An 11,851-nucleotide genomic window follows, 5' to 3' on the forward strand; every position below is an offset into this window, starting at 1 on the left:
AGTCCATTGAAGTACGAGTTTATGTATCTACTCACTTGTTGGCAAAAAAGGAAGCTTCCTTCCCATTTCTGTCAGGAGCTTCCAGACTGTGATGCATGCACATGAAATCAGAACTAAATGCTCATATGTGGTAAAAAATGACAAATCTAATAACCGTGTTTCGACCACTGGGATCGTGTTAACTGTGCAGTAATGCTAATGCCGTATGGCAGATTTCTTTTTCCCTTCTCCACTGATTTCTTTCCTCTCCTTCTACTGACATGTTATTTTTCACTGTCTTTCTCTATCACTCAAATGCTCCCTTTTAGGCTGTTCTCCCTATTATTCCCTTCACTTCCTGCCTGCATATGGTTTTTAATTCTTTCTAACGGTCCGCTGTCTTCTCTTTTTTTTTTCTCCCCATCCTCCCAAACCCCAGCAGCAGAAGTCCCATCAGGAGGCGGGGAAGCGGATCCTGTCCTGGAGCGGCAGGCCTATCTGGATGGAGAAGATGGTGCTGGGACGGGTTAAAGTGCCACACACCTTCGCCATTCACACCTACACTCGTCCCACTATCTGCCAGTACTGCAAGCGTCTGCTCAAGGGTCTCTTTCGCCAGGGCATGCAGTGTAAAGGTAGGACCCCGTGTGAATTGTCTCATCAAAGACACTGTGGTTCATATTAGAACATTTTGGATATTTTTTTTATGTCATCTGCTAGATTGCAGATTCAACTGCCATAAGCGATGTGCTTCAAAGGTACCGAGAGACTGTTTGGGGGAGGTGGACTTCAATGGAGGTAAGTTCTGCATTCAGTCTCACAGTGACTCTTTATCATTCTGATATTTGCTATTTTAAAATATTTGCTATTTAATGCACAGAGCCAGCCAGCCCTGGTCCAGACTCTGACACTACCATGGATACTATGGAGGTGGACAGTACCGACATGGACGGCAGCAGAGGACTGGATGACCCAGAGGAGCCTTCCACCCCCGACGAGAGGATGTTCGACATGGATTCTCCATTCTTGGACAGAGAGAAGGACGAAGAGCCCATCAAAACAATTAGGTATAAAGATGTTGATTTGATTAGAGGCTGTCCAGTTTAACATAACAGCGTTTTCACTTCTGGTACCCGTTTTAGAGACGAACACTGTGACTGGCACTGCGCCACTGCAAAAGAGTGAAAAGGGGAAGACATGCAGTAAAGGTCACCGTCACAATTCATATCAGGGACTCTGCGGTTCTGCTTTCAATCACCAGGTCTAACTGCCCTATTCATGTGTGTATTCTACACCAGCAGCATGACTTTGATGTTTCTAGCTGAGCTGTCACTGCTGCAAACATAAAATGCATCACTTCCTGGGCAGGGTTTGTGTCAGAAAAGACCAGACACTGGAGGTTTCCTGAGCTGGCAACAGGTCAAATGTTACCCATTACCTCTTCTTAAGATTTAGCTCTCATATTAATCAATTAAATCTATTTTTTTTGGTGCGTGTATGTCTAGCCCTTCCACTAGCAGCAACATCCCTCTGATGCGGGTGGTCCAGTCCATTAAACACACCAAGAGGCGGAGCTCCACTGTGGTGAAGGAGGGCTGGATGGTTCATTATACGAGCAGGGACAACCTGGTAAGACTGATAACCCCAAAAGCCCAACAAAGGAGCCCAGTCTGAAATGGACTGTGCTTAGCCTGTATGCTGGGGAAAACTCCTTCTCCAAAGCTGTTCACATGTGTTGAATTCAGCACAGAAGGTATTTTCCTTGTGAAACCAAATCATTCAAAGTAGTGTAATACTGGTAGGTCATGGCTGTTTTGCCATTTGGACTAACTCGGTGTTCGTTTTTTCCCCTTTTAACAGCGGAAGAGACATTACTGGAGGCTGGACAGCAAGAGCCTGAGTCTCTTCCAGAACGACACCGGAGCCAAGTTTTACAAAGTAAGCATTAAACTATCGTCCGTGCCTTGTTCTTGGAAAGTCATGTCTTGTCCTCCACAGCAATCGCACAGTAGCATTTATTAAACTGTCAGAAACTTGAGCAGCTTAATGCAAGTTGATTCAGTGTTGAGTCCACGGTCAATTCTAGCTACGAAGTCCCCGTTATAGCTCCGTAGTATTGCACATTTGCCATCACACTGTTTTCTTATGGTTCAAAAGTGGTGATGCTCCCATCATTTTCATATCAGTGTCGTCTTTCACACTTATGAGCCGTATGTAAATAAACTCTAACCAGTGGTAGCTGTGTGACTCAGCTTGAGGGCTGTTGTGTTGCAACTGTAAACTACCCTGAGGTCAGTTCAGTCCACTGAAATTCCCCCTGTGGTTTTTCACCATGCAGCCCGGTCTCTTCCCTGCATGAAGTGAAAGGATCGAGTCAGTCACGGTCTTTAGCCGTTGTGTATCAGATCAGTCGGGACATTTGAAGGGCTTTTGGAGAGAGAGTCAACATGCAGGCTACAGTAGTCAAGAAAAACTGGATTTACAAGAGCGATTATTCTGCAGCGTTGAGTTTTAGAAACCAGACAATGAGATGAAAAATTACTTTTTTTAACTTCAGAGTTCATTGCAAAGTACGTGCCGGCTGTGAGTGAAACACTGCAATTTTGATATGTAAAATCAGTTGTGGATAGTGTGTGACACTTCCCGCTCAGAGCCAGCACCGTAGTCAGTCATTACACTGCCGCAGGGGCTTAATGGCACAGTAATTACACAGTGAGGACTGAGGGAGGGAGCGACAGCCTGCAAGGTAAAGACTTCCACATGTGTGTTGGTGGTTATGTGTGTGTGTGTGTGTGTGTGTGTGTGTGTGTGTGTGTGTGTGTGTGTGTGTGTGTGTGTGTGGAGGGTGGGGGGGATGTAATCATTTTATTGTTCGTGTCGCTTTGTGTGTTTTGAGACTTTGACACCTCCTTCGTGCTGTGGTCAGGGTCTTGCAGTGGGAGGGTGTGTATTCCAGTGTGTGTGCCTGCATGTTCACTTTTGAGTGCGTGCGTGTATCAAACAGGTGGTGTCACATGCAGCTGTGTGCGTAGTCCTCTGTGTGTCTTTGTTTCTCGCCATCTCCCTCTCATGTTTGTTGTGAAACAAGCCTGAAAAAGGCTTAATTCCTTCACCCTTCTCTCCAAATTATTCTGTCACACCCTGCATCCCCTGCCACTAAAGCCTCGGAGAGGAAACCTCAGCAGGGACCGACTCCTCAGGGTGTGTTTACTGGCAGCTTTATGTGGTTCTTTATTATCAACTTGGCACTCCAAGCTACGTTTAAGACCTTCAGGAGGCTAATTGAAGGCTAGCAGTAAATGCCTTCTTTTCATGCTTCAAAGTTGGGTCTTTGTTCCGTGTTGCCTCAGAGTGGCGGATTTTTATCCATGATAGATAACATGAGATGATTTCCCTGCACGTTATAGTAGAAAAAGGTTCTTTCAAGGGTTTCTTGGAACCACAGATTCTCCATATGCTTGGTCTGTATCCGGGAAGCCGTCTGTCTTGGGCATTTTTGTCTCATTTCCCTGAAGTTTTAGCCTGCTGCTCATCAGTGTGTGGCCACTGTCCTCCCCTCTCCTCTTTTCTTTATACCTCCAATCTGATTAGCGGTGGTCGCGTGGTGGCTTGCTTGCCAGGCATGGCAGCCATTTTCTCCATTTGGAAGCCATAACAGCTCCTCGTTTGAAGATGAGACCCCTGTACTTGTGGCTTTCTCTGAAGAACCTTTTATGGGGTGAGGGGGCTTCTCTCTGTCTCTGCCAGATGGAGTCCTGTCACACTCAAACACACACACAAACACACACACTCACACACCACGACCCTGCAGAGGAACGGTAGTTTGCCGTGTCTTTTCGTCTCAGTGGCTAGCGGTAGCGTCAGCGGCTCGTGCTCAGATGGGGCCTCTGGCTGGCCCTGCCTTGTAATCAGGGAACCAGAGCACTTCAGCCACCGCAGGGCCCCGCTCACGTGACCCGGCCCCGCTAACCACAAGCACTTCATCTGATACTCTGTGGTGAGCCACGCGGAGGGGACAGCGTGTGCCTCTGCGAGCCCCCATTGGCTGGAGCTTCTTTGTGTTTTTTAATTTTTGACCCTCCCTCCTCTCTTTGATTTGACAGCGAGTCTGAAGGGGAAGGGGTTTTAAAGTGTGCTCCAGCTGCCCTTTCTGTACATGCTCATGAGAGGGAGAAGAGTGAAAGAGAAAGTTAGAGCCGGGATTGTATAATCAACACTGTGATTACAGGACAGAGGTTGTCCATGTGGAGACTTTTGGAGAGTGTGAGTGTCAGAACTGTTTCTGTCATGTTATAGCTGAGGTGGTGTATTACATCCTTATAGCAGGTTTGGCATTTGTCTGCTTTGATACAATTATATTGTGTGTTCATTTCTTTAAATGAGATAATCACCTTTGAAACAATTGGTTCATGCTTTTGCAACATTTGTAACTTGATGTTTTTAAAAAGGTAAGATGTCACTTTTTTAATGTGTTTTTGTCTCCTCAAAACGTAATTCTTGCATCATGTTGTCCTACCGATGGTAACAACATGCAGACGTGTTTAGGTATGTGTGTGTTTTGGTTCTATCTGCTGTTGCATGGTTTGGTTTTGTTATTGAAAGTGTTTGTGCCGCAGGTGTTTTGGTTGACTGTGCAGACATCGCTCAGTGGAATAAAACTGAGAAAGGATGACAAAAAAAACCCAAAAAACTTCGCTGGATCTAATTTATTTGAGAACAGCAGAATATAATATTTTGCCTTTTTGGTCGTAGTTGTAATCTCTGCCCCTCACCCCTCCCTCAGGAAATCCCTCTGTCCGAGATCCTCCAGGTGGAACAGTCCAGAGACTACAGCAATCTGGCCCAGGGCAGCAACCCACACTGCTTTGAGATCATCACAGCCACCATGGTCTACTATGTAGGGGAGAACAACTGCAGTCACTACCACAGCCCCGCTCTGGCTGCCTCAGGAGTCGGCATGGAGGTGGCTCAGGGCTGGGAGAAGGCCATCAGACAGGCCCTGATGCCCGTCACCCCTCAGCCCAGTGTGGCCAGTGCTGCTGGACAGGGCAAAGACCATAGTAAGTAGACTACAGCTCCATTCTGCTAAAAACATTATTTCTCTGAAAAGTGATATTTTTTTAGAAAACAGACAACCAGTCATGTATTAAATTAGACTTTGGAATTCCGTCTGCCTTCAGGGTTATTAAAGATGCAAAGCATTCAGGTAAAAAAAAAACAAAATGCAGACGTTTTTGATGATGAGTCGCTGAACATTTTCAGTTAACCTTTCGGCTTGCAAAACTCATCTGAATTCGGAAATGCAGACGGATTTCACATTTGTCACATTTTGTTGTTTGTAGTGTACCTCAGTGAGGATGAGAATGTCAGAGTGTGACTTTGTGCATTGTATTAGAGTTTGGGTTTCCCCCCGTCAGTGATGTCTTGTAATATTACAGGGTTTTTTCTGAATCAACACAAGACTGCGTTGGTAGCTACTCGGGCCACAGCGAGCGAAAAATGTTGCTTTCCTTGATTGTGTGCGTTGAAAAGTTTGAGGTTTGCCCAGATAGAAAAAGGGGCTCTTTCAGTTCCACCGTGACTTAAGTGGTCAAAAAAACCCACTTCGATAGCTTTCGATAGACAGGGAAAGCCCGGCGTTAGTGTCTATAGGCTAAAGGAAGTGTCAGTGACAAGCTAGCATTACTGCGCAGGAACTGAGCCTCACTCTCAGCGGCAGAGGTGTAATCCTCTCTGCTCAAAGAGCTCGTTCCTGAACAACAAAGACAGGAATCATTTCAGAGTCTGGGGGTTATTATTTGAGTTTCTCTGGTTATAGATTGAGTTTGTAGATTATTGATCCACATGAGAGTCATGCTTCTTAGCAGCAAGGAACTTGAAGCGTGGGCAACACACGTGGGGTCACAAAAGTCTGCAGACCTGAAACTGAGACTCATGATGTCACCTTTGAAAGCGCTTTCAGAAATGAGAAGAAGCCGTTTCAAACGCTCCCTGTCCATAAATCATTTGTTCATTAAGCATGGGTCAATGAAGTGGTTAATAATACTGATATTTAATCTCCAAGTGCTGTTGTAATCTATGCGGTTATTTCCCATTCAAAATAAGAATTTGTTTATCAAGCTAAAAATTGCATTTTTGCGTGTAGCGCTAATTAAACAATCACATCATGTTTTCTACTTCTGCTTTGATCTCTGGCTTTCGTATTCATTGGCTAGCGTGCAGAATTAGCCCCTGCGGCTGTCCAAATTCCCAGTTATGAAATGCGTTGCATGCTTGCACCATTCAGTCACACATAACTTCCCAGATCAATTTTATAGCCAATTTATTGTGTAATAAAATGCCTCATTATGCGGGGCTGTGACTTATTGCATGCAGCTGCGATAAACTTGAAGGTTGTTAAAAAAAAAAGAATACAAGTATGTGAGCAATGTGCCTCTGTCTACAGTTAGTTAAGGAGTCAGTGGCTGCTTTATGCATTGGTAGAGTGGTGTTTTTCAGTTGTTGAATGTGGAAACATCATGTGTTTTCCTCTCCAGAAGAGCTGTCCATCAGCATATCTGTGTCCAACTGCCAGATCCAGGAGAATGTGGTGAGTGGGGCTTCTTTTTTCTTTGAGACGCTGTTGCACAATTTCCCTGCACAGCCCTGCACATGCATGCATTCCCGCGCTGTTAAAGTAGCTGTTGTGGTAAAATCAGAAACGGTATCACACAGTTTCCTTACCAAAAACCCTCAGTGGAAGCTGCACAAATGGGGAAGCTGCAGACCCATTTTTTTTTTCTCTCGGTGAAGAGATTTTTGTTCCACTTCTGTTTTGAGTGAAAGTTCTAAATGTATATATAAATATTTGGCAATACCAGAAAACATTTTGAATGAGTCACATTTTTTCCGGGCTTTCGATGATGTAACTTTGAACCCTTTGCCAGTGTCAGCATGGAAAATAATAAGCGAATGCTACAGCAGTACAAGAAAAACACAGCAGTAACAGTGCAAATGATATCTGTGTAGGATATTGCCTCAGTGTACCAAATATTCTCTGATGAGGTGCTGGGATCGGGCCAGTTTGGCATCGTGTATGGAGGTATGTTCCCGCTCACTCACAGTTTGCATGAAATAGCTTTACTGTGAATTGCATCACGTTTATTTTGCTGCATTACGTTTAAAGTTACTAATTTTCCTGTGACTCGTGGTGTTTTAGGCAAACACAGAAAGAGTGGCAGAGATGTGGCCATCAAGGTTATTGACAAGATGAGATTTCCCACCAAGCAGGAGAGCCAGCTAAGGAATGAGGTGGCCATATTACAGGTGATGACCAGAATTCATTGATGATCACACAAAATGAAAGCATCGTTTCCCTTCCCTCGGCGTTGTTCCCTCACTATTCCCGAACCCGTGTTGACTCGATGTCTCTCGTGCTCGCCCTCAGAATCTGCATCACCCAGGCATCGTCAACTTGGAGTGTATGTTTGAGACGCCGGAGCGGGTGTTTGTCGTCATGGAGAAGCTGCACGGCGACATGCTGGAGATGATTCTGTCCAGCGAGAAGAGCAAACTGCCTGAGCGGATCACCAAGTTCCTCGTCACGCAGGTCCGTGTTACAGGCGCGCTTCTACCTCTTTGCTCCATGTCTGTGTTCAAGGTTAAGATCCCAGTACTGACATGCTGACTGAATGCTCTGTAGACTAATGTTACGATGTTCTCTTTGAAAGCAGCTCATCATGGTCATGGTCTGCAGCATGTGTCATTTTATTCCATCACTTCTTGCCGTGCTGTGTTTTATTTTCGATCATAGCTTTCCTCCCCTCCCTCCCTGCGTCCTCCCTTCTGTTTTTGGGGTGTGTTAGCCCACTGCACATAAGCCTCAGCTCCAGCTCCAGGCCCTGTTTATTCTTGTGGTGAGCTGATTGGGGGGAATTGTTTACAGGATCAGTCTGCATGGCATCTCGGCCTCCTCCCTGGCCATGGATTACAGCCTGTAGTGTTCTGGTGGCTTTGTGGCCTGATTAGAAGAGCAGCAGGCCCCTGGGCCTCCGTGGATCCCCGGGTCCCAAACAGGAGCGGGGCCATTAACAGCAGCCCCATTAGCTGTGGTGGGCTCGGCTCTGATGTGGCCAGGAGGACTTCTGTCAAAGCCAGGGTCAGGATAGGGGAGCCAGGCGCGCTGCGGTTTTGGTACAGGGCCATAGGCAGACATGCGTGCAGCGCTAGCTTAGGCCAGGCCTGGTGAATATAGATGGGATGATGAGATGAGATCATATGTCTTTATGTGAAGGTACTGGTCAGGATGAAAGTATTTAAAGGCATTTGTATGCTGATGCTGCTGTTATTTTTCCATAGGTTCTACTGCTTAGATTATACAAACATTCCCATATTTATATAACATATGCTACATATGTTTAACCATTTAGATGCTGGAGTTTCTAATGTCATCTGGATCTGTGGAGCTAATTTTTTTTTTCACTTTTGTTTACAACAGATCCTGGTGGCCTTGAGACATCTGCACTTCAAAAACATTGTTCACTGTGACTTGAAGCCTGAGAATGTACTACTGGCCTCTGCAGAGCCCTTTCCTCAGGTAAAAGGAAAAAGGAGGCGTGTATGTGTTGATGCAGGTGCATGTGTGCGGACGCACTGACCAGTCTTTCTGTCTTCGTGCAGGTAAAGCTGTGCGACTTTGGCTTTGCCCGTATCATTGGCGAGAAGTCGTTCCGGCGGTCTGTGGTGGGCACTCCGGCTTATCTGGCTCCGGAGGTGCTGCGCAGTAAAGGCTACAACCGCTCCTTAGACATGTGGTCGGTGGGAGTCATTGTGTACGTCAGCCTGAGCGGGACATTCCCTTTTAATGAGGACGAGGACATTAACGATCAGATCCAGAATGCTGCCTTCATGTACCCCCCTACGCCATGGAAGGACATCTCTGCAGAGGGTAAGAGGAACATTGTGCTTGTCTGCACCCTTCTATGAAGTAAACAATGAGGTGTTGTTTGTCCTTCACTCCTGTCAGTGCTGGTTGCACCTGCATCTTACTGTCAAACTGATACTCAGACATGCAGCCTCAGAGCTGTCCTCCCCACCTACACGTCTGGGTCGTCTCAACATTGCTCTGACTCTTCTTTGTCTGTGGTTTAGATGAATCACTTTCATATCTCCCCAGCTGCCCAAGCTGCAGCTCCTCCCACATGCAATGTGAAACACGTGACAAGGCGAAACAGCATTTCATGTTATCAATTTATTTCACAGCCACAGATCTGATCAACAATCTCCTCCAAGTCAAGATGAGGAAGAGGTACAGCGTGGACAAGTGTCTCAGCCATCCCTGGTTACAGGTGACATATCTGCTTATTTTCTTTGTCCTTTTAACACAATAAAGGCAGTTTGCATCAACAGTCACACTCTGTCCTCTCTCAGTCATAACTCAGTGATGTCTGAACATACAGACAGTGTATAACACACTCTCACGTCTCTTTCTCTCAGGACTATCAGACATGGCTGGACCTCAGGGAGTTTGAGACGCGGCGAGGCGAGCGCTACATCACCCACGAGAGCGACGACGCACGCTGGGAGGAGTACGCAGACGAGCACAGTCTCATTTACCCCAAACACTTCATTATGGCTCCCAACCTGGATGACATGGAAGAGGACCCCTAGTGGCACAGGGGACTTACTACACCACATGGATCAAGGACGAGGGTTGCCATAGGGACTTTTTTCATGAAGCTTTGGGAGCGGTGGATTTTCCCTCCAGAACAGTTTGTTGTGGAAACAGAGAGAAGCCGATCATGAGGAGAGTTACTCTCCAGAGGCTTTGAAAGTGGGGAAAAGCCCGACCAAATTTGTGGCAGGACGCACCGCTACAAGCAGCATGCAGGTGGAGATGCATGCCACAGAAACGCATTAAGAAACTGTCAGGAGAGAAGAGCGTTCATCCTCTTTTTGCACGATATCAAAACATTCCATGGATTTGCTCAAGTGAGGTTCTTTTTTTAAGGACAATCACAAAACCAACACATGCAAGGTGAACATAATAGTTTAGATATTGTACACACAATTTTGGATAACTTTGAGTAATAATATGACTCTGATCTTAATGTGAGAGAAGAGATCAGAGAGAGAGCGCTCACCCCAGGATTAAAGGGCACTTTTCACAAGGGATTTACAGTCTGAGAATTGAAAACTTGAGTTTTGTTCTCATTTCCGATCTGTTTGTGAGACTGTCCTTTGGCATGAAACTGGAACTGTCACATATATTTGTATGTTTTTTTTTAATGTATTTCATAATTGTGGTAGATTTTTGCACTATATTACCATTGAACATAGCAATTGAATAGAAACACTATTCGCTGCTACAGAGAGCAAACTGTTTTCGAGATGCGAAGTTTTAGCTCGTGATAATCAGCGGAAGGTTGATGCAGCTTGCACAGTATTGGCTGCTTTGTCACCATTTATTTTATAATATTCCACCAACATGTCGCAAGAGTGCGATTTGTTAGTGGCAGCTAATGGTGTGCAAGCTTTGTCAACTTTCCCCTGGAGAAAGTGACCAAGAGATCCAGACCAAAAATGTTTCAGTGTTTCCAAACCTTTTCTAAATTATCGTTGTGAATTTCCTCAGTGCTACAAGACCATGACCCTGAACTGTTAGTAAATGCAAGAATGGAGCCAATTTTTCCTGTTCAACGTGAGGCTCAAACAGCATGGACTCGGTGTTAGAGCATCATGTTTCTCTGTATCTTTTTATGTACTTTCACAGTATTCTTGAATGTGACTTTCCAAGCACTCAAATTCTGGAATATGTGTTTTTGATGTGATGCATCAACCTAGGTTTTACATAGAACAAAATAATGGTGTCAGTTTCATTGTTTATTATGTTGTCTGGACCATTCAGCTGCCCTCTTGTCCAGACAGTGGACACAGCAGAAACTAGGCCTAATTGCAATTTGGTTCACATGGGAGTTTATGGCACTACAGTTTTGTAGTTTGCTGTATTGGTGTGTTTTGGGAGTACCTGTTTCCTGTTGTCCTCTTCCTGTCTTTGTTGCCGCTGGATTGGCAGGTGTCAGTGTTTTGTATATTTCAGTACATACCAGTGGAATAAAAACCCAACTTCTTAACTGAGAACGAAAAAGTTGTCTTCAAGCTCCGTCTGTCTTTCTGTGCCTGACTTTAACAACAGATTTAGTATTTCAGTGCCTCAGCGTGCGTGCATGCGTGCATACATACATACATGCATGCATAAGCATGCAGTACCAACCCTGGCTTGCAGTTTTGTGTATGTTGCATCATGATGTGTGAGTGAGTGAGCGTGTGTGTAGTGGTTTCACATGTCAGATCCCATTCTTCAGCAGCTGGATGTGATTGTTGCACCACACCGTGCAGTTTGCAGAGCCAGTCGCTCACCACATTTGGAGTAATGACATAGTTAAAGAGGGTGGTGGTGATGGTGGGGGTTTGTGGAAGACTTTGAAACTGCTCATGATAAATGCTATTATGAAGGCCCTTCAAGTATCAAACGTGCGTACAGCTCGAGCCATATGAATAAAATGTCTTATTCCTGGACAGAATGGGACTATTGCTTGAAGGTACGGTCCACCGTAAACCACAGAGAATAGACAGCTGTCGTTAATTTACCCAAATCTTTGAAGTGTGCTTCACTGCACTCTCCGCAGATACAGGCTGACCACTGTTAGCAATCATGGCTAGCATTATTGCAATGCTATCATCTAATAGCCACTGATGAGAAGTTTCTCTCTCTAAATGATACTCAGTACTGCACTCCTGTATCTGTTAGTCTGAATGTTTTCAAGATGTGGATCCTCTATGCAGGCCAGATGACCCCATTAGCCTCTGTGAGGGGGAGACATTTATAGACTGA

At 45.3% G+C, this 11,851-nt stretch overlaps 1 protein-coding gene across 2 annotated transcripts in view; it reads left to right on the plus strand.

Moving 5' to 3' along the window:
• The window catches only part of prkd3 (protein kinase D3), a 35,141-nt gene extending 24,042 nt beyond the window's left edge, over window positions 1-11,099 (plus strand). The window contains exons 6-19 of one of the 2 annotated variants that reach the window (XM_070979869.1): window positions 422-614; window positions 700-777; window positions 860-1,046; window positions 1,485-1,608; window positions 1,840-1,917; window positions 4,763-5,039; window positions 6,516-6,568; window positions 6,988-7,060; window positions 7,178-7,284; window positions 7,406-7,567; window positions 8,456-8,554; window positions 8,638-8,905; window positions 9,220-9,305; window positions 9,454-11,099. In XM_070979869.1, coding sequence (XP_070835970.1) covers window positions 422-614; window positions 700-777; window positions 860-1,046; window positions 1,485-1,608; window positions 1,840-1,917; window positions 4,763-5,039; window positions 6,516-6,568; window positions 6,988-7,060; window positions 7,178-7,284; window positions 7,406-7,567; window positions 8,456-8,554; window positions 8,638-8,905; window positions 9,220-9,305; window positions 9,454-9,627 — 1,959 coding nt within the window. In that variant the 3' untranslated portion in view covers window positions 9,628-11,099. Of the gene's footprint in view, window positions 1-418; window positions 615-699; window positions 778-859; window positions 1,047-1,484; window positions 1,609-1,839; window positions 1,918-4,762; window positions 5,040-6,515; window positions 6,569-6,987; window positions 7,061-7,177; window positions 7,285-7,405; window positions 7,568-8,455; window positions 8,555-8,637; window positions 8,906-9,219; window positions 9,306-9,453 lie in introns of both variants that reach the window. The other variant, XM_070979868.1, reaches the window with a different exon arrangement.
• The last annotated feature ends 752 nt before the right edge of the window (window positions 11,100-11,851 follow it).

This window comes from Chaetodon trifascialis, chromosome 14 (assembly GCF_039877785.1).
Source record: "Chaetodon trifascialis isolate fChaTrf1 chromosome 14, fChaTrf1.hap1, whole genome shotgun sequence".
Classification (NCBI taxonomy): Eukaryota; Metazoa; Chordata; class Actinopteri; order Chaetodontiformes; family Chaetodontidae; genus Chaetodon; species Chaetodon trifascialis.